The sequence below is a fragment of the Chrysemys picta genome, chromosome 7 (assembly GCF_011386835.1).
Source record: "Chrysemys picta bellii isolate R12L10 chromosome 7, ASM1138683v2, whole genome shotgun sequence".
NCBI classification, from domain to species: Eukaryota; Metazoa; Chordata; order Testudines; family Emydidae; genus Chrysemys; species Chrysemys picta.
In genome coordinates this window covers 694,208-714,327 of record NC_088797.1, presented here as the reverse complement: position 1 = coordinate 714,327, position 20,120 = coordinate 694,208, and the positions used below count along the sequence as shown (strand labels likewise).

Genomic DNA, 20,120 nt, shown 5'->3' with positions numbered 1-20,120 from the left:
GCACTGCCCAGGCCCCGCCCCGCCCATCACCAACCCCCCCAGCCTCAGGCCCGGCTGCAAATAGACGGTTTATTGTCTAAGAATCAATAGATTTTCTTCCTTCCAAATAAATACAAACGAGCGTCTGACCGCGGCGGGAGGAGGAGACGCGAGTCCAGTGGGGGAGGGGAGGGCGGGGCGCAGCCGCTCCCCAAAGCTACCGTATCAAAGTGTGCGAGTAAGAAGAGTACAAAGGAAGTCCCGGGCTACACAGGCTGGAAGGGCCATGAGAGGAAGCGCTGTTTAGTACCAAAATGCTTCCCCCGAGACACAAACGGGCTACCACTGAGAATAATTTAAATTCTCCCGTCTGTACAGTATTTACAGTGCCCCTTCCCCCGCTGGAGACGTGCCACGGCACGGGGGGCAGGCCCCAGCCCCAGGGAACGGCCCTGCCCCGGGCAGGTGACATTCGAGGCAGGGAGCAGGGCCCGGCAGGGCAGCACACGAGGCGCGGAGGCTCCAGCAGTGCCAGGTGGAAAGGGGGGAGGGTGCAGAGGGTACTGCTGGGCACTGCCTTCGGCAGCAGGCGATAGCTCCGGCTGTGTCTGCTCTAACCCACTCACGCCTGTGCTCAGCCCTGGCGGCTTTCAGGAGCACGCTCTGTCCCCGTGACGGGGCAAGCCCCTGCTCCTGTGCAGACCAGCTGCACTAAGTGCCCAGGACTGAGAGCCCTGTTTGCCCTGAGACGGAGAAGCCATGGCAGAGCCCGTGGATCACCGAGGCAGCAGCTGGCGTCAGTCGCTCTCGCTGGAGTCGCTGCTCTGTTCGCCTTGCACCTTGTTGCGGTGCTGCATGGCGCGGTGGTAGGCGATCTGCACAGACTTGCGGATGTTTGACTTGCGGCCCTCCAGCATCTTCTCCTTATCCAGGTCCTGGTTCACACCCAGTGGCACAAGCTTGGTCCGGGGCAGCCACTGCCTGGAGGAAAGGACATCACACCTCATTTGAGGCTTTCCATCGTCTGCCTACCCCAACCCCAGCCTGGTGGTGGTCACTGACTCGCCCTCACCACCCCATCCCCAGCAGGCCTTGCTCTGTCTTGCTGGGGGACCGCAGAGCTGGCACACATCAGGAGAAAGCCCTGGCCGGCCCTTACCAGGTGCGCTTGTTGTCAAAGAAGAGGACGAGGTAGAGATGCTCTCGTGCTTCCTGAGTCATCTGCTCTCCCAGCTTCAGCACCTCCAAAGGAGGCACTGGGATGGGGACGCCATGGTGGAACATACCCTCCCGTGGCATCTTCGGATCAATGATCTGCCAAACCAGCAGGGAGACAAAGGTGAGATCCCAGGGAAGGGGCAGAAGAGGGAGCACAGAAGCCCCCACCAGCCCCACTAAAGCACTGAGGAAAGCCTTTCCTGGGGGTATAAGGCAGAACCAGGATGTGCAGCGTGCTGCCTGGCCCCTAATAATCCGCTCTCGCACTCCCCTCCGCTCTTGACAGCACTATCCCTTTCAAGCCCGCCCGGCAGGGCTTGGTTTGACCAGCTCATTCCTAAGTGTTGCGCTTAGAACCCAAAGGCCCCGTGGTAGCGACTGCACTGGAAAGCGGCCAGCTAACACCAGCTCCGTGTCTGTCACCATGACAACCCGAAGCAAAGGGGCTCCAGGCGTGCACAAAGAGGCAACATCACAACCAGTTCAGGCGACGTCACAGGGGCTCTCTCCTGCTCATATCCCCCCTTCAGAAACAGCCTTAGCTCATGCTTGTGTTCGCAATGCCTTGCCTTCCGCGATGGGCCTCTGGCATCACAGACAAGACAGCAGCTGGTGTGCCGAGAGCACTGCCTACCATGCTGACCAACAGACTCTCAGCGCTTCCTTCTCTTTAGACTGCGAGCTGACTGGGGCAGGCTCTGCGTACAGCACCTAGCACAGCAGAGCCTGGTCTGTAACTGGGGCTCCAAGGCAATGCCACAGTACTAACAAACCAACTCTCTTGCTAGCCTCCGGGAAGACCAGCCTCCAGCTCCCCGGGGACTGCGCGCCCGCTGCACTCACATGAGTGAAGCTGTATTGGAGACCCTAGAGTCCACAGCTCAGCCTCCCGTTACCCTGCGGAGCAGATCTGCAGTGACAGGGTATTTCCATGCTCAGGGCTGAGGCTAGAGCAGCACCTTCCGAGGTTCGATTCCTAGGTTTTTAAGGCCAGAAGGGACTTTCTAGTCTGAGCACCTGCATAACAAAGGCCAGAGAGCGTTACCCAGCGACTCCTGCACTGAGCCCCACCGCTGGGTCTGACTAAAAGGGCTAGTTAAGAACTCAGGAACAGCTGTGGCCAGGATCACTAGCCTGGGGAGCCGGCCAGCCACATTCTAAAGGGGTTCACGTAACAGCAGCAGCACCGCCGGGCTGGGTCAGACCAGTGTCCTGGCTCTGGGAGCGGCCAGGTGCTGCAGAGGGAATGACTAGAACAGGGCCGTTATCCAGTGATCCAGCACCTTTCACCTCCTTCCAGCTTCTGGCAGTTGGAAATTTAGGGACACCCACAGCATGGGGTTGTGTCCCTGCCCAGCCTGGCTAACAGCCATTGATGGGCTGTCCCCCATGAACTGATACAGTTCTTCTTTTTAACCCAGTCATACTTTTCTTCACATCCCCCTGCAACAAGTGCCACGCGAGAAGTACTGCCTTGTGTTTTAAACCTGCTGCCTAATCATGTTACGTGAAGAGGCAAATGATGCTTCCCTATTCACTCTCTCCACCTGTCATGATTTTACAGACCTCCCTCCTATCCCCACTCTGTCGTCTCATTTCCAAGCTGAACAATCCCAGTCTTTTTGATCTCTCCTCATAGGGAAGTTGTTCCATCCCCCAATGAAGACCATGCATAAGTGTTCTCTCTGGCAGGCAGGAGGCAGAGGAGACCTGAGGCCACCCCCAGATCTCAGTGTAAGACCCAAGACCAGGGGTACCCCACAGGATTCGCACATTGGAGCAAATGGCAAATGTGCTTTAGCCCTAATTGTTATGGGAAGCAGCAAGCCCCTTAACTTCCCCACTAGTCCCAGGGCTCAGGGAGACTAGCCCACAATCGGCACAAGAGCAGCAAGGCTCCCACCGGACTGGCCCGAGGATGGCAGAGACATGTGGTGCAGATCATCTGGGTGCAAGGGGAGGGGATTCCCAGTGTTCTGGCCATCCAGCAAGAGTGTCAGCTTGTTGGCCCCAGAGAATCCATTCACTCCCTCACTATGAACCAGGTGAGATTCTGACAGGCCCTGGGTCCTGCACGGGGAGGAAAAGGAGAGCTGAGGACACACAGCCTGCTGTACCCACCAGTGCTGGGTACGATGGGTACCCCCTGCACTTAGCCCACACCAGGTCCAGGGCGTCCAGAGAGGAGTCTTCATCTTCCGACAACCACCCGGCTCCACGCCCAATGCTCTTCCGCACCACTGAGCCAAAGAAAAGGGGGAAGAATTAGCACGAAGGCTTCCAGGCAGTGACAGGACCTGAAGCTGCTGGCCGAGGCCCAAGATACTCACTGCTGTGACCAACGCCTCGCCCAGCACCAACAGAGTAGGACTCGTTCTCCGTTCCAGAGGTATCCTCGCTGCTGTCCTCTGGGAAGTTCACACGGGAGAAGGAGGGCTTCCCTCTGCCCTGCTTGGAGGGCGTCGTGCTGTGGGAAGGCAGGGAAGCAGTCCTGTTACTGGGCGCCACGTTACCCTTCCAGGCACTGCTTTCCTGTGCGCTGGGGGGAGGGGATCCTTAGGACACCCATGCTTTGGGGAGGCAGCCAGCCAGTGCCCTCAGGAATAGAGCCATAGCGCTCAGCAGAGGAACTGCCCACAATAGTGTTCTAAGATATGGGGCTCTCCAGTCGCCTATGAAAGGGGGAGTCAGTGGTTAAGTGAGAAGGGTCCCGTCAGATGGCATGGCCCCCCCGCACTCAGCCTGGGTCTTCACTCCAGCGCAGGCCTAGGTCCCTCTGTCCACAGAGACAAAGAAACTGGCACAATCCACCCAACCCATGCTGGCCTCCAGCAGACACATGTGCGGGAGCAACCTCTGTGCAGTTCTCTGGTTCGGGCTCTCCAGCCATGGCCTCACCAAGAGGGCTGTGTGACAGCTGCCCCCAGGGCAGGGCGGAGCGCTGGCAGACTCATAGCAAGCCAGGCCCAACGAGTCCCAGAGTCTGGGCCTTCTGCTCCTCAGCAGGCACGTCACAAACGTGTGGCTTTGGGCGCTGCATGTGAGAGGAAGGGAGGAGCTGGGGCAGCCATGGTGGGCTACTGCTAAATGGATTTACAAAGAGGCTGTACCCACTCCTGGTACAGCCGCTGGGACAGAGCCCCCTGGCTGGCCTAATGCCAGGAGCCACCTGGGCACGTACCTGGTGCGATCCGAGGCAGCGCTGCTGCTGCTGCTGCTGCTGGACTCCGAGTCGGAGCTGCTCCGAGGAAGGCTGCAGTCGTTCCGGTAAACCAGGAAGCTCTTTTTAACCGGCTGGCTCCCACCACTGAAGCCATTGGCTGACAGGTCTGCAGCAGAGCCAGGCAAGGGACAACATTAGTCACACACACACATCCAGCATGGCCCCCTCCGACCCTCGCTGCTGCAGCAGCCACACTCACCAATGGGAGGGTCTTCGGTGGATTTATCACTGTCACTCTCGGAGCTGGAACTAGGCCGTGGGCTCCTCCCTCTCTTCCGCTGGCGCTGCGACCCCTCCATTATTGGAAGCTGGGGGGGACCTATTGGGCTACTCCCATGCCCTGCAGCTAGCTGGCTGTCCCGGTTCTTGGGTGGGCGTCCGGGGCGTTTTGGGGGCCCTGCGGTTTTGGGGTTCTTTTTGGAGAAGAGCACAGAAGTCCTCCTGCCGACCTCATGCGCTGGGGTGGAGGAAGAGTTGGGGCCCAGACCTGGCAGAGGGGATGAGAGAGAGCATGTTCAGAAGCTAGGCAGCAGGCTCCACCACGCTGCCCCACTCCCAGCTCCCCAGGGGAGCTCTGGAGATCTGCCCCCACGGCTCACACCTGCCTCCAGCGAGGCCATCGGGCAGCAGTGTGCAAAAGCACGAGGGGAGAGCTGCGGGGAGCCCAGGGCTGGCACAAGAGAGCTGCAGATCAGCAGCAGAGCTTTGTACAGGAGAGAGCATGGGACTTTCCCTTCCATCTTGCCACCACTGTCCTCACATCACCAAACCTGGGCAGTTAGCGGAGTTGCAGAGAATCCTCACCAGAGGGGTTCTCCAGAGAAGACTCCGCCCTAGCAGTGCAGCCATCCCCTCGTGTTCAGAGACACCGAATCCAACGAAAGGAAGCAAGATGAGCAGCAACAGCATCTCCCAAATTCCTCAGGCTCCAGCTGGGAGCTGCCCAGCCCGGCTGCGCCCCTGGAAAGCCTCAGACATCTGAAGTGCTTGCCCGCCCCTGTGCTAAAGGCCCAGCGACCTGCAGCAGGGAAGCAGCTCAGCCCGCAAGGGCCTGGATTCCCACTGGCTCCCATGCCTGTGGTTATTGCTCAAAGGGACTGAAGGATGGAATTTCTGCCGTGCTCTCAAGGCAGCCAGGTCCAGAGCCTCCTTCCTTGTGTGCCCAGGGAAGGGGGAGCTTGTAGGTGGTCAGGGGCTCAGCCCCTAGCTCTTGGCTGCTGCATTGTTCTCCAGGCAGCCTAGCTCACCGGCCAACACTGCTGGCTCCCATCCAGCTCTGACTCCGTCCTCTGCAGCCTGGCTCCATGGCACAGTGCAGGGAACATGCCTGCCAGCCAATTAACTGCCTCATGGGGGAGAGCTGCCGAGCAAGTGGCAGCTGCAGGCAGGGTCCTGGCACAACTGGGAGACAGGAAATGAAATGCTGGGCACCTGGTGCAGCAAAAGGGGAATCCTGGATTGGAAAATGCCCAACTCTACACTCTGGAGTTGGGGAGGAGAGGCGGGGTGGGGGCGGGGGCCTGCTGGGAGGAGTGGGCCGACCCGGCTGGGCTAACTGGGAGGGGAGGCGGAGCAAACCAGGACACAAGGGCTCCTTTGACACGTTTAGAAGCGAGCCGGGAAAGCCCCACGGGTAGCAGGAGCTGAAATCGGACAGCCCGTGGCCAAGGCATGATGCTTAGAACGGGCAGCTCTAGGCTCCCCGCTCAGGGACCGTGGGGCCTTGGCCCCGCTGCCCAGCTAGGTGCAAAGCCGTGGCGTTCGCCGCAGAGATCTCTCTCCAGCAGCCTGGACAGCTTTTCCTCTCCTGGGCTGGCAGTGCAGCTCCGCTCGCGCTGGCCTGTTCTTTGCCTCTCCTTGGCTTGGCTGCTCCTGGGGCTGTCCCTTGCACCCAGTTCGACCCCAAGCAGGTTTCTTCACCTGGGCACTGGGCCCCTTTGACCTGTATTGCCTCACTAGACGGTCAGTCTCTGGTCACGTGCTTCAGGCTCTGTGGAGGCGGGGGGCGTCTCGCTGACCCTTTGCAGGATCTGGTTTAAGCTAAAACTGTCTTTGGCGCCGGTCCCGTTTTCACCGGGCGGATTGCCTTGACGCTCTCTCCCGCGCGTCCCCCTGCTCTGGGAGGGAAGGTCCATGGCTGCTGATTCTGCACCCTCCACCCTTCTCAGGGCCACTAATGAGGAACCAAGGAAGGAGCAGGACCTCCTCCCACCCCAGCCTCTGCTCTGGGAGGGAAGGTCCATGGCTGCTGATTCTGCACCCTCCACCCTTCTCAGGCCCTGCCCGGACGTGGGGTTAAGCCAGGCCCCTGGGTATTACGTGCTGTGCCAGGGTGTCGATACCACCCCCCCAGCCAGTACCTTTGCCAGTTTCCTGGCTGCTGCTCTCCTCTGCAGCGCTGTCGGTCTGTATGTCCTTCTCGCAGGGGTGGTGGGCCTGCAGGATCCCCCTGGCGGAGGGGCCGTGCCTGTCCAGCACATCCCGTGGGTGAGCCAGCTTCCGGCGCAGGACTGTGATCTCCTTCTTGATCATCTTGGCACGGCGGGAGCGCCCAACGCTCTGCTTCCCAGCATTGACCTCATCCAACTGCTCCAGCAAGATCTTCAGCTGCTCCTCCAAGGGCAGGTGCTTCTGGTTCTCTGATAGCAGCAGCCGCACCTCCTCTGTGGGCACAAAGAGGGTCAGATGGGTGAGAGAAGCCAGGTAGCGCTTTGAAATTCCCTTCCTCCTGGAAAGGGGACATGGCAATCCAGAGGTGATTAACCCACGGGCACAGACCAGTCACCTGAAGGGGCCCAAGAGACAAACTCCATGGGAAGGGAGGAGCCAAACAGACTCAGCTTCAGAAATGCACAGAGAATAATCCACATTGTGCTGAATGGGCCAGGGACCAGCAAGAATCAGACAGGGGTTTGCCACTGGATAGCGCAGCACAAGAATCAGTTCATTAGGGGGTGTCCTGGAGCAGGGAGGGGAGCGGAGGGGAGGGTCCCCCCCCAGCTTTGGGGAGACCCCACCTCCTGGGCCCTGTACTCGGCTCCAGGCCCCTCAATTCCTCCGGCTGCCCAGACTGCAGGTGGGCAGTCCAGGCGGTGGCCAGGGCGGCCCGCCAAAGGGGGCTCCATGCGCAGGATTTGCCTGATTCTTCCCTGACCTGCTGAGAGCCAGCTGGGCTAACAGAGGCAGCAGACAGGGAGGAGGGGCAGCAGCCTCTGGAGAGCAGGGCGAGGGACCCAAGCTAGGAAAGCCAAGCCAGGTGACTCCTCCGGAGCCAGGGTGCCCCTCCCCCCTGCTCCACTGCTGTGTGCAGCCCCCACTGCTCCTGTCCTCCCTGAGCCTCCGGCCACTCTGGACTGGGAGCGTCCTCCTTCTGCTGTGTGGAGGGAGGGACTGATATCGGGGTGTCCCCCTCCCCCCACCCATGTACCCGGTGTCCCCTGAACTGGGGTGATGGGACGGGGGAATCTGGGTGTGCTGCTGCCTCTCGTGTCTGAACAAGCCTGCAGACGCCTGCCCCGAGGGCTTTCTTAGAGAGACAGCAGGCTCAGCACCCGCTCAGGCACACACACAATCCTGGTATCAGGAGCTGCTGCTCTTCTCCCTCCCCTTACACAGCCTGCAGGGAAAGGGACCTGGATGCAGGGAGCCCTGATGTCGCTCCTTGCTCCCCCCGCCCCCGCTCCCTAGCTGGGGGGAAGGGGGGAGGGGAGAAGAAGGGGGCAGCAACGCCAGGTCTCTGTCACTGCATCCAGGTCAGTTTTCCCATGTGGGTGCAGAAGAGGGTGCAAGGATTAGGGGTGAAGGGGGCACAGTGCAGGGGTTAGGGGTGAAGGGAGGGTGGAGAGCCCATGGGGGCTAGGGGCAATGGGGGGGGGCATGCCACACCCACAGGGACCAGGGGCACCAAAATGCAAATTCACCCAGGGTGCCATCTTCCCTAAGGCCGGCCCTGTGCAGGGGAGCGCCCTCCATTCTACACCCTCACTGCCCCGTTGGAGGGAGCTGAGAGGGGACTGACTGAAGGGAAGAGTCTGGCTCGGGGGCACATGACAGCAGCTTGCCAAAGGGCCCCGCATGGCACAATATGCATTATGTCACCCCCGAATCCTTAGCACAAGACCAGGAAAACCAGATTCTCTTGTTGCAGGCTGACCCTGCGCACCGACAGCGCTGAGGGGCAAGCCAGGAAGCCTGTCTCCATCTGCCAACCAGCTAAATGCATCTGACCCTCAGGGTCCAGAACCGACCTGGGACTGGCCTTGTCTCTTTGGGGAAAGGGCATGTGGGCTGGCTAGGAGATATATGAGGAGATGGTAGATATTGCCGGGGGAGGATGGGGGCACTAGATTACGTGCTGCCCTGGCCTCCAATGATCTAACAGGAATTCCCGCTGGGACTTCCATGGGTGAGCCTGGGACGGGATGTCAATACCCACCCTCCTCCATGTCTCGGTGCAGCACCTCATCCACAGGGATGCAGTGTGGAAAGTGCATGCCTGTCTCAAAATCAATGCCCATTTTCTCCGCTTGCCGGCGAGCCTGCCGCAGCACAGCTCCCCCCTGCTCTCGCAGCCGGACGGCCGCGCGGTAAAAGATTGTGTCCTTGGCATTGTATTTCAAGCAGTTGCTGACAATCAGGTTGAAATCTTCCTCAAAGTCATCAAAGTTCAGGTAGCGATAGGCCTCCAGGTTCTGCTTCATGGTATAGAAATCCATTGGCTTCTTGATATGATCTAGATAGTCTGGGACCTGCACAGGGAGAACAGCCAGAGCTGAGCCTGGAAGTCACACCTCAGAACTACCTGCTCCAAGAAAACAGCTGTTAGAAGAATCCAGTCCTGGTGCTTTGCCCCAAATGGCGTTGCATACCCTGCAAACACTGCCCGCTCTGTGTAGACACAGGGAACGGCAATACCCCGGCACTACCCGACTGGGGGTAGGCAATCAGCCCTGCATACTGCAGCCTGGCCCAACACTGGGAGCAATACAATTGGAGAGGTTTCAGAGGTGTCATTGCTCACACCACAGCCCTAGCCCTCTCCTCCGGCCGGTGGCAAGCAGGAATCCGGCCCAGGCTCTGGAATTTCCCAGGGCGTGTCAGAGGCTTACTTTCCTCCCAGATGGGCTGGAGGGGGTGGAATTTCATAGCCCAGTTACAGAGGGCTCCAAGATGTACAAACACACAGAAGAATTGCAAGAGTGGGGCAGCGGACGCAGGCAGGTACAGTGCAACCCTCTCCCCAGCCCCTGGCAAGACAAGACCGAGAAGGACACAGCTGACAGACTCAGACAGTGTTTTCCGCTGCACCTGCTCGGGAGAAGTCTGAGGCCAAACTCATTTCATGCCTATGCCTAGACAGAGTGCTTCTAAGGGAACGGATGGGAGCGTGCAGAGGGTCCCACTGCACCCTGCCTTTCCAAGCAAGGAGCCCCGCTTGCCTGGCCCAGCCCACCACGCACGCAGAGAGGTCGTTGACACACAAAAGGAATACGGATCATTCATCTCTCTGCCAGTCCCTGCACCATGCTACAGTCACAGCTGGGCTCAGCTCAGCTGCCCACGTCCCCACTTGGCTAACTGCCCAGGATTGCCCGCTAGCTGTCTGGAGAGCACCATTTGCTGCCTTTGGCATGGGCGGACTGGGGTTGAGTTTGAGTGAAGTAGAAATCTGGGGGGAGGGGGTTCTTACTTCGTAGATTTCTGTTACCTCAGACAGAGGGACCGGCTCGCTGAAGATGTTGCCCGTATCCTTCTCCTGGAGCTGCTCGAGAGTCCTGCGGAGGAGGATGAGGAAGGGGGTCAGCTGCATCTCCAGCGCCACCTGCTGGATTTTAATCTGAAACACAAGAACAGGGAGGGACTGAGCCTTTTGCCTCCTCGACCCGTGCTACAGCCAGCCGGGACAGCTCCTGCCCTTGGGACACAGACAAGGCTCTGGGTGAGATCTGGACTTCAGACAGCAAAGAGGAGCGATTTCCCAGCTGCTTCGAGAGGCCAAGCTCCCCGGGCGATGGCTGCAGGCAGGATACTCGGACTCGCTGTGTCAATGCCAGTGAAAAACAGAGATGGCGGAACAGCACCTGCACTTCCCAAAGCCCCACCCCCATTCAGACCCTGCTGGGGCAGGGCACAGTGTAAGCACACACCACCGCACGGCATAGACAGGAGAACTAGCCAGTACCCACAGGGGGGACCTGCGCTCCCCGCCCTCCCCACACTCAGGTCAGGAATCTGGGCTCGCCCCAAGCTCCTGCAGGAGGGGCCTGTGCGGTCACCCCCAGGCTCCCAGGAGGGACACACAATTGTTACCGTCTCTCTCTTGAGCTTCTCCCGTTTGCGTATCAGCTCCACCAGCAGGCGCGCGCGCTCTAGGTCATGGCGGAGGCGCTGCCATGATTTCAGCTGCTCCTTCAGGGCCCAATTCTTATCCTCTGTCTCCCTCTGCAGGAACATCAGAGACCATGAGATGGAGGGAAGCAGCTCCCCGGGGCAGTGTGCGGGCACTCTTTCCCCCATGAAGAGGGAGGGGCCTGCCTACGTTTTCAGAAGTGACTTGAGATTTTGGGTGCCCCGGCGCACCCGAAAATGGGCTGATTTCCAGCCAGTGCCAAGCACCTGAGGTGTCTCAAGCTGGGCAGTCGCTTCTGAAAATGCAGACTCCTAGTCCCTGGAGTTACAGAGAGACCCTTCCCAACGTGACCCAACACAGCACTGCCAAGTCTGCAGGTAGATAAAGCTGGTGCGCCTCTGCAGCTGCTCAGAGCTCTGCTAAAGGGCAGTGGAGCAAAGCTAATAATACTCTGGTCAGTTTCGCTGCCAGGGCAGCAGGGAAATGGTGAATTTCACTCTGCTGGGGATAGCTGGGGCAGGTGCTGAAGCTGCTCTCCAGGAGCAGTTCACAAACCTGAGAAGGAGCAGAGTAGGGGAGACCTCTGCCTCATCCCAGCACCTGGGGTGCCGGAGAAGAGGTAGAGTAAGAGACACCCACGAGCCAGGAGGCTCTAAGGTGGTGAGCAGGGAGCAGGAACCCCCTGCTCCTTTCCAGAACCCAGAGGCACCCACTAGCGACAGGCTGATGCAGACGGTAGGAACAAGCAGGGCCCAGAGCCAGAACTCTGGTAGGAATTCCCGCAGCAGGAATAGGGGACTGTGCTTCTCCCCGGGACACTGCCCTGGACCTCACTAGTGGGCCCCGCACTCCCGCCTGGCCTCTGGCTAGCTCTCTCTGGTAGGTTTTTCCAACCCCTGCCAGCTGGAGACAGGCAGGAGAGACCAAGCCAGCTAGACACACTCTTTGCATCCCTCCCCACGGCGAGCTTTGGAAGGTCAGTGCCTGGCAAGTCTCAGATGCTGAACACAGTAGAGAAAGGGAAAGCAGCAGTGGTGGGGAGCTGGGACTGCCCTTTCCTCCAAAGGACAGTTTGGCCCACTCTCCAGCATGGCTCTGAAATTGCAGGCCTCATGAGCGGGAAATGCTTCGGCCCCAAGGCCCTGGGATGCACAAAGCACACAGGACATCAGCACCAGAGCCCACCCCGTACCTGGTCACAGTTCCTTTGTGACTGCAAGTGTGTCTGCAGCCGGCGCAGCAGAGGCACCCCATTGCGGGACTGTCTCTTCAGTGTCCAGTAGCTGTGAAGTCTCTGCATGAACTGGCTCCTCCTCGGGATGGTTAAACGGTTAGTGATCTTACTGAGCCTGGGGAGGGAGGGAGGGAAAGCACAGACATGATCAGTCACGTGAGCCCTGCCACTGCCAAACCGGCCCAGCGAGAGGGGCCTAGCACACAAGCCAAACCCCAGGGACCCAGCTCAGGGGTGGCCGGGGAGTTTCCTGCAAGCCGAGGAGGGCATGGGACAGACAGGCTTCTCTGCAGGACTGTGCTGCCTGGCATTCTGAGGGACAGTTATTGTCCTTCCTCCTGCAAACCAGCCTGGCAGGTGGGGCTGGGAACTCTGCACAGGGGTGTCGCAGACAGGATGGGCCTTCGCAAGGCTCTGCGAAAATTACCATTATTATGTGCATGGTGGTAATGCCCGCAGGCCTGGGTCTGCGCCCCGTTGCTGGGCGCTGCTCACGCACAGCGAAGGTCCCTGCCCTGAAGAGCTCCCAACACACAATCAGTGAGTGTAAGAGGAGGAAAGGGGGGATCACAGGGCTACAGGGACGAGCACCAGGCCCAGCTGAGCGACAGGGCCCAGCACTCCTGGTTTCTGTTGTCAGTCACCAGCTGAGAGCACCATTGCTGGCCAGCCTCAGGGCCCTGTTTCTTGTGGGGCTCGCTGCAGGGCAGGGCTTGAGGAGGGTTGTGCAGGCGGATGGCAGCAGCCATGTGGCCTGGGAGGCTGACCCAGCCATGGGAGTCTGCCAGACACCCGGCACTGACTCTCCTCAGTACCACACAGGTGTTCCCAGTCTCCTTTCCCACCCAGGCATCCATCAGGCTCATGACAGCAGTGGCTCAGGAGCTAGCAAGAGCCAGGCGCTGTATGAAGTCCAGCACAGAGCCACCCTGACGAGCTTATGGTCTAACGAGACCAGACAGACCCAGGGTGAGGGAAGGGGTCTAACACCAGTGTGGTGGGAGCAAACAGCATGCTGGGGGCGGTGTTCGGAGGAGATCGGCTAAACGGGACGGGAAAAGAGGGACGAGAAGGGGGAGGAGAGAGAAGGGCCAGTGTGGCGTATAGCTGAGGTGAAGAGACTGGGGAGGGAAGGTTGGCGCAAACAGACAATCCGCATAGTCCAGTTCTCTAGACATCCAGAGTCCCAGCTTTGGCTACTCCTGCAGCTCCGCAGCTGGTGCCTCTGGCTGGCCGGTCTGTGGGGAGCTGGGGGCTGGGCAAGGGGTGGAAGATGCCCGTAACAGACACTCTGTTCAGATGTGATCCATTCTTCCTGGTGTGCCGCACGCATTTCTTAGGGAGGGGGGAGGGGAGCCCTGTTAGACACTTGTTGCCCCAGTTCGCACAGAAATAGCCAGCAGCATTTTCACAAACAGTTTCTCAGAAACAGGGGGGCCCCAGGCCAGTGCAATCACTTCTCCGTGTGCGCCACTGGGACATAGTGACAGCAGCAAGCACACACACAGCCTGGCAGGGAGTCAAATCACCAAAAGGAGAGACTGCCGGCCCAGAATCAACCAGGAGAAAGGCAGAGAGCCGGCTTAGCTTGCAAAAGGCCACAACCCCAAGTCATCAGCTCCGGCACAGAGATCTCCCTGCACAATACACCACAGCACTGTCTCTGAGCAGTCTACACCCACGGGAACCAAACCCCAGCACTTCTGTCTATCCATCCCCCAGCCAACAGGGACCTGACACAGCTGCAGAGATCTGCTATCAGCCTGAAAGAGAGAGCTGGAGCCAGGGTCTTCCTAGCACAGGCTGCACTCCAAGGAGGAAGTCTTCATTCCTAACAGGCATCCAGCGTGCTAGGACTTCACATGGTCACTGCCCAGGCCCTAGGTCATCTCTTCTCCCCACCTCACAACACAAGACCAAAGAGGCATTTAATGCAACTGAAGATGGCAGACTGTGTGAACTGGCTCCTCCTCGGGATGGTTAAACCGTTTGTGATCTTACTGAGCCTGGGGAGGGAGGGAGGGAAAGCACCGAGGTGATCAGTCACGTGAGCCCTGCCACTGCCAAACCGGCCCAGCGAGAGGGGCCTAGCCACACAAGCCAAACCCCAGGGACCCAGCTCAGGGGTGGCCGGGGAGTTTCCTGCAAGCCGAGGAGGGCATGGGACAGACAGGCTTCTCTGCAGGACCATGCTGCCTGGCATTCTGACCTCAAACCCAATAAGAGGAAACCCTTTATTCACACAACATGTAGTTAGCCTGTGGAACTCTCTGTCACAAGCTCTCACTAAGGTCAAGAACTTCAGGACTTAAGCCAGTTTCTAACTACTAGACACCAGGATAAGGTCTAATGTGGGGGGCAGATCATCCCTAGTGTGGGGTTCTCCTTCCTCTGAAGCTTCTGGGGCTGGTCGCTGTCAGACACAGAAGACTGGACTAGATAAACCCTGGGTCTGATCCAGTCTGGCAATTACGATCTCCTTGCAACGCCCCCACTGCTCTGCTGGTTACCAGCCCTTCATCCTCTTACCCAGCTCACTCAGCGAGGCCACTGTACAACCGGCATGCTCCCTGTCCTGCTTGGGTGGTAAACTGTGGGTCAGGAGACAGCTAACGGGAGGTGAAAAACACCCTGAGGACACCACAGATCCTTAGATTAGTTGACCCTTGTGGTCCTGACTAATGGGTCTGTGGAGCACAGGCAAAGGCCAGGGGTTTTCCCAGTTCCCACAACTTTGAACTGTGCTCCAGAGGAGGGCAGGTACCACTCCAGGCTGGGTTAACAGCCAGCAGAAAGCATAAAGTTAGTGCCTCTCCTGGGACACTCACATGGTGTCCCAGCAGCTAGCTCCATTCTGCACCGACTTCCTCAGCAGGATGGCCTTGGCCCTAACAAAGAGCTGAAGGAGCAGCAGGGCCAAGGGGAGAAATACAAACCAAGTCAGATAAATTAACAGTACCCCCTTTCTTCTACAATGGTTTGTTCCAAAGTCCCTGAGGTTAACATAACAGGAAAGGAACCCTGGGAACCCCCAGCTGCTTCCTGACCTCTCCAGCCTGCCGTTAGACTAACAGCAGCCGCCTCCTGCTCCTTCCGGCCCCAGCCTCCTTTGGGGAGTGGCACAGAGGAGGGGAGCTCAACCTGGACTTAGGAAACTGGCTGCAAGCCCCATAGCCACACTGCTGGCAGGATTCACCAGCGAAGCCACCGAGCACCCCGAGCAAGGAATGAAATAAACCAGAGCTTGGCGGGGCTAATGACAGGGATACAGACTGTCTGGATGGGGGGGCCTGTATATGTAAGGGCCGCAGGACCTCGAGGCAAGGGGCTGTCTGGACAGAGGGGCTGTATCTGTGGGGGGCGCAGGAGCCCGAGGCAAAGGGCCGTTGCGGGGGCAGGACCCCAGGGCAAGGGGCTGTACCGGGGGAGCGCAGGACCCCGAGGCAAAGGACTGTCTGGACAGAGGGGAGGGCGCCAGGGGCCATACCTGTGAGGTGGGATGCAGGGCACTGACACCACAGGTGCTGCCGCTCGCTTTTCTGCCAAGATCTTCCTTGCCTTCTTCATTTTGATTCGGGATTTGGCCTTTGCCTTCTTCACCTTCTCTGAGCTCCAGCCTTTGCCCTCCTCCTCCTCCTCCTCGTCCTCCTCCTCCCCTTCGCTGTGGGAGAGGGCGGGGAGCCTGCGCACAGAGCCGGGTGGCGTGTGGATGTCACAGTAGGCAGTTTTGCGCACACTGAAGGAAGTGCCGTTTGCTCCCGTCTCCCGGACGGGCTCCATTTTCATGTAGAGTCCAGCCTGCTGGGCACAGGTGACATGGAAGGCAGTGTAGCAGTTGGCCTTATGGCACTGGATGCAAGCCCCAGAGCCACGCTGCTTGCAGATGTAGCAGGTCAGCTTCCACCGGGCAGGTGGGATGTGTTCAATGCTGTCTATGGGCTCCAGGAACACAGTGTTGGCAAAGCAAACCTCTGGGATCCAGAGAGCACAGACCACATGTGCCCAGCGCCCATCGTCTGTCTGCTTGAAAGCACCGCCCTTGTTTGGGCACAGAGCACAGTCCACTGCCCTGGAAGGGGACTGGAGACACCTTCTGCAGAGCCACTGGCCCTCGGGGATGTAGGGCACCCCGTAGCACTCCTGATGGACAGCCAAATTGCACATGTCACAGAAGAGAATGACATTGCTGTTCTGACACTCTCCATCATTGCAAATGCAGCAAACTGCGTCCTCATCAACCAGGGCATTGGGGTCCCCCTTGTTGTGACTCTCAAAGTAGGACTCCTTCTCCAGCCGGTCCATTAAGTACTCAAAGATCTCCTGGGGAATGGGACTCACACCCTCCGTCTTCCGTCGGTCATTCATGATGTCCAGCCAGATATAATCTTCCTCGTCCATGTCATACTCCACCTCCTCATCCAGCTCCTCCGCTGACTTTTCAATGTACCTGAGAGGCATGTAGAGAGGGAATGAGTGACTGGGAGGGACCAAGAGCTAGTGCAGCCTAACCTCCCAAAGCGAGAGATTTTACCCCCATGGCCACGAACAAGCCAGAAAGAAAAAGGAAGGGGAAGGAACCCACTGAAATGGGAGATGTTGCCGCATGCCCCTTTTCTTAGTTACTGAGCAGAACTGCAGTATGCTGGTGAAGCCGGCACAACGCAGCAAGGACACTGCACCAAACAATGCTCCTGCTTGGCAACTGATGAAGCTTGGGATATCTCACGAAGGCAAGGCAACCACCTGGAACATGGTACCAACCCCCAGGCAAGTTCCCATGTGCTCCGGGGCCATTTATCTAACAATGCTGAATTCTGTGGCAAGTTGCCCTTTCTGCAGCGGGAACATCTGGCAACCAAGAAGGCATGGAGCACAGTTTGGGTTTGGCACAAAAAGGGACCGAATCGTCTCTTTCCCTCCCAATTGGGGGATTTGTTTTTTGGAGGAAGGGCTTGACCTTCTGGTTTCCTGTTCCAGCTATTAAGGGCAGCACTGACCTCACCATTATCCTCACCTCCTCCCAAACAGCCACTATGATGAGGCACAGGACTTGGAGATTTCTAGTACAGAGATCAGAAATTCAATAATGCTGGCCTCACATTAGAGGCAGAACAGCAAAGTTCAGGTAAACGGTCCCCATTAGTCTGCAGATAAGTGGGGTAGTTCAGCTATTCTCATGGGCCGGCTGCCCCATCAAGTCCCACTTGGAATCTTTTCTTCACACATGCAAGAGGAGAAACTTGTATTGTGTTTGAAACGCTTACATTCTGGAGCAGATTCTGCAGCCAGTAACACGGAGCAGATACAGGGTACGTCTACACTGCAATAAAACACTGAGGCTGGCCTGGGTCATCTGCGAGACAGTAAAATTGCAGCGTAGACTTTTGGCTTGGGCAGGGGATGGGCTCTGAGACCTGCGAGGGGGGAGGGTCCCAGAGCCTGGGCTTCATGCCGAGCCTGAACGTTTACACTGCAATTTGCTAGCCCCCCGTCCAAGTCCATTGACATGGCCCAGTCACGGGAACCGCCAGGCTCCTGTTCTGCCACCTGCTATGGGACTATACCAGTGAGAAAGGGTTTGATAACAAGAGAGGTTTTGTCAGCCAGACAAGAAGTGGGACCAACGAGTCTCCAGCTTACAGACCCCGGCCCAGGGCTAACAGGACACCACAAAGGGGAGCAAAAGAAAAAGTCCCTGGAGTCCAGAGGATCTGTAGGATTCACCTCCCCAGACAGGCACCAGAGAGGCCCATAGCAGAATCAGACAGGTACCATGCATACTGCACCTGGACCAAGTGCTAGTAGATAGACAGTGGGGAACAATCCTGCCCCAGTCCCAGGGGGACAGCTTAGATGAAACCTAGCAGGGAGTCCCCCACCCTCCAAAGTGCAGATGGTACCTGTAATAAGAAGTGGGGCGAGGTGGTGCATCAGGGGTGTCCTGCTCCAGCTCCCGGTACACCACCTCTGGGAGCTTGGGGGTGGTGCCTGCAGAGGCGCTGTGGTGATGGTGGTGGTTGGAGTCCTTGCGCTTCTCCTTGTTCTTGTGCTTGCCAGCTTTAGGGGTGGTGGTCGGGGTCTCTGTGTTCTCCTTGTTGCTCCCGTTCTCCGGCACCTCCTCAGGAGCCTCCTCATCCTCTGACACCACATCCAGGTTGTCAAAGATGCTAATGCGGTGCACGCGCCCATGCAGGTCCACTTCCACCATGCGCTGGGCCTGGGCGTAGGTCATCACTTCACGGCTCGGGGACTGCGAGGTCTCCGAGGGGCTGGGGGACTGCTTGTTGGCAGTGCGAGCCTGGCGCCCCTTCTTCTTGTGTTTGCGGATGGGCGTATGCTGGGGTGGAGGGGGGTTGTCATGGTCATAGTGGTACAGGTGGTACTCGATGCCGCTGTAGCTCTTGTAGATCTTGCGGCAGGTGCCCACGGGGCACTCATACGGGGGCTTGGTTGCCCGCAGATTGTGGCAGAATGTCTTCACGTCAAAGTCCACCCCCATGGCGTCACCTCTGCAAGGGAGAGGAGTGAGAGACAGGTATGGGGTGCAGTCACGTGCCCCCCAACCCCCCTGTGGACTCACCCACCCGCCCCCAACCCTCACCCTCACCTCCTGCGGCCTCATCTTCCTGCAGCCCCGTGGCTCTCCCCCCATGCTCCCAACCCTCCAGGGCTCACCCACCCACCCCCAACCCTCACCCCCTGTGGGCTCATTTCCTGCAGCCCCGTGGCTCTCCTCCCATGCTCCCAACCCCCCTGGGCTCACACGCCCGCCCCCAACCCTCATCCCCTGCAAGTTCATCTTCCTGCAGCCCCGTGGCTCTCCCACCATGCTCCCAACCCCCCTGGGCTACACACCCGCCCCCAACCCTCACCCCCTGCGAGTTCATCTTCCTGCAGCCCCGTGGCTCTCCCCCCAGTGCTCCCAACCCCCCTGGGCTCACATGCCCGCCCCCAACCCTCACCCTCACCCCCTGCGAGTTCATCTTCCTGCAGCCCGTGGCTCTCCTCCCAGTGCTCCCAACCCCCCTGGGCTCACCCCCCCGCCCCTGCGGGCTCCCCTCCCCCCATGCTCCCAACCCCCCTGGGCTCACACACCCGCCCCCAACCCTCACCCTCACCCCCTGCGAGTTCATCTTCCTGCAGCCCCGTGGCTCTCCCCCCAGTGCTCCCAACCCCCCTGGGCTCACACACCCGCCCCTGCGGGCTCCCCTCCCCCCATGCTCCCAACCCCCCTGGGCTACACACCCGCCCCCAACCCGCACCCTCACCCCCTGCGGGCTCATTTCCTGCAGCCCCATGGCTCTCCGCCCCGTGCTCCCAACCCCCCTGGGCTCACCCCCCCGCCCCTGCGGGCTCCCCTCCCCCCGGTGCGCCCAACCCCCCAAGGACTCGCCCGGCCCCAGCCCCCCGGGGCTCATCCGCGGGGCAGCGGCCCTGGGTCTCACCGGCCGCCCGGAGGCCGCGGTCAGCGGCGGAGCCCGGTGGCTGCGGGCGGGGGCGGCGGGGCCATGGCGGCGGGGCCGGGCCGGGCCCGGAACAATGGAGGCTCCGGCGGCTCCTGGCGCGGGGCGGCCCCGCTGGGTAAAGCGCCTCGCGGCCCTTAGCAACCGCACTTTCGCCACGGCCGGGCGGGACAGGAGAGCGGAGCGGGCCGGGCCGAGCCGGGCTGGGCGAGGCGGGGCCGGGGCGGGCTGGCGGGCCGGGGCGGGACGCGCCCCGCAGCGCCCCCCGGGAGTCGAGCCGCGCCGAGCCGGGCGAGGCGAATCTGCGGCCGGGAATCAATGGCGGCTCCAGCCCAGCCAATGAGCGCGGGGGCCCCGGACGCCTGGGTTCTCTCGCTGCTGGCGGTTCGAGGAACAGACCCCGCCCCCCGCGCGGAGCCGCCCCAGCTGGACCGGCCTGCGGCCAGCCCGGGATAGGCCCCGCTGGGGGGAAGGGGAGGGGACGCAGGGGGGATGGGCTGTGGGGGATGGGGAGGGAGACACAAGGGGTGATTGGGAGGTACGACTTGGGGGGATGGGCTGTGGGGGATGGGCAGGAGGGGTGGGCTGTGGGGGATGGGGAGGGGGACGCAGGAGGGATGGGGAGGGAGGACTGTGGGGGATGGGCAGGGGGAC

General features: G+C 59.8%; 1 protein-coding gene across 6 annotated transcripts; it reads right to left on the bottom strand.

The window, feature by feature from the left end:
• Nucleotides 1-55: 55 nt before the first annotated feature.
• On the bottom strand, nt 56-19,908 carry BRPF1 (bromodomain and PHD finger containing 1). Of its 6 annotated transcripts, none has more exons than XM_065552809.1 (14): nt 19,449-19,904; nt 17,904-18,512; nt 15,491-16,450; nt 11,962-12,118; nt 10,730-10,861; nt 10,110-10,256; nt 8,856-9,168; nt 6,781-7,083; nt 4,620-4,907; nt 4,379-4,526; nt 3,528-3,664; nt 3,319-3,437; nt 1,139-1,293; nt 56-960 (listed from the first exon to the last, which is right to left on the bottom strand). In XM_065552809.1, the coding sequence occupies exons 2-14, from the start codon at nt 18,500-18,502 to the stop codon at nt 777-779; spliced, it is 3,642 nt and encodes a 1,213-aa protein (XP_065408881.1). In that variant the 5' UTR covers nt 18,503-18,512; nt 19,449-19,904; the 3' UTR covers nt 56-776. The 6 variants fall into 6 exon arrangements, with proteins under 6 accessions (XP_065408881.1, XP_065408882.1, XP_065408883.1 ...); XM_065552810.1 differs by having other exon boundaries at nt 10,128-10,256; XM_065552812.1 differs by having other exon boundaries at nt 772-956; nt 19,449-19,908.
• Nucleotides 19,909-20,120: the final 212 nt, after the last annotated feature.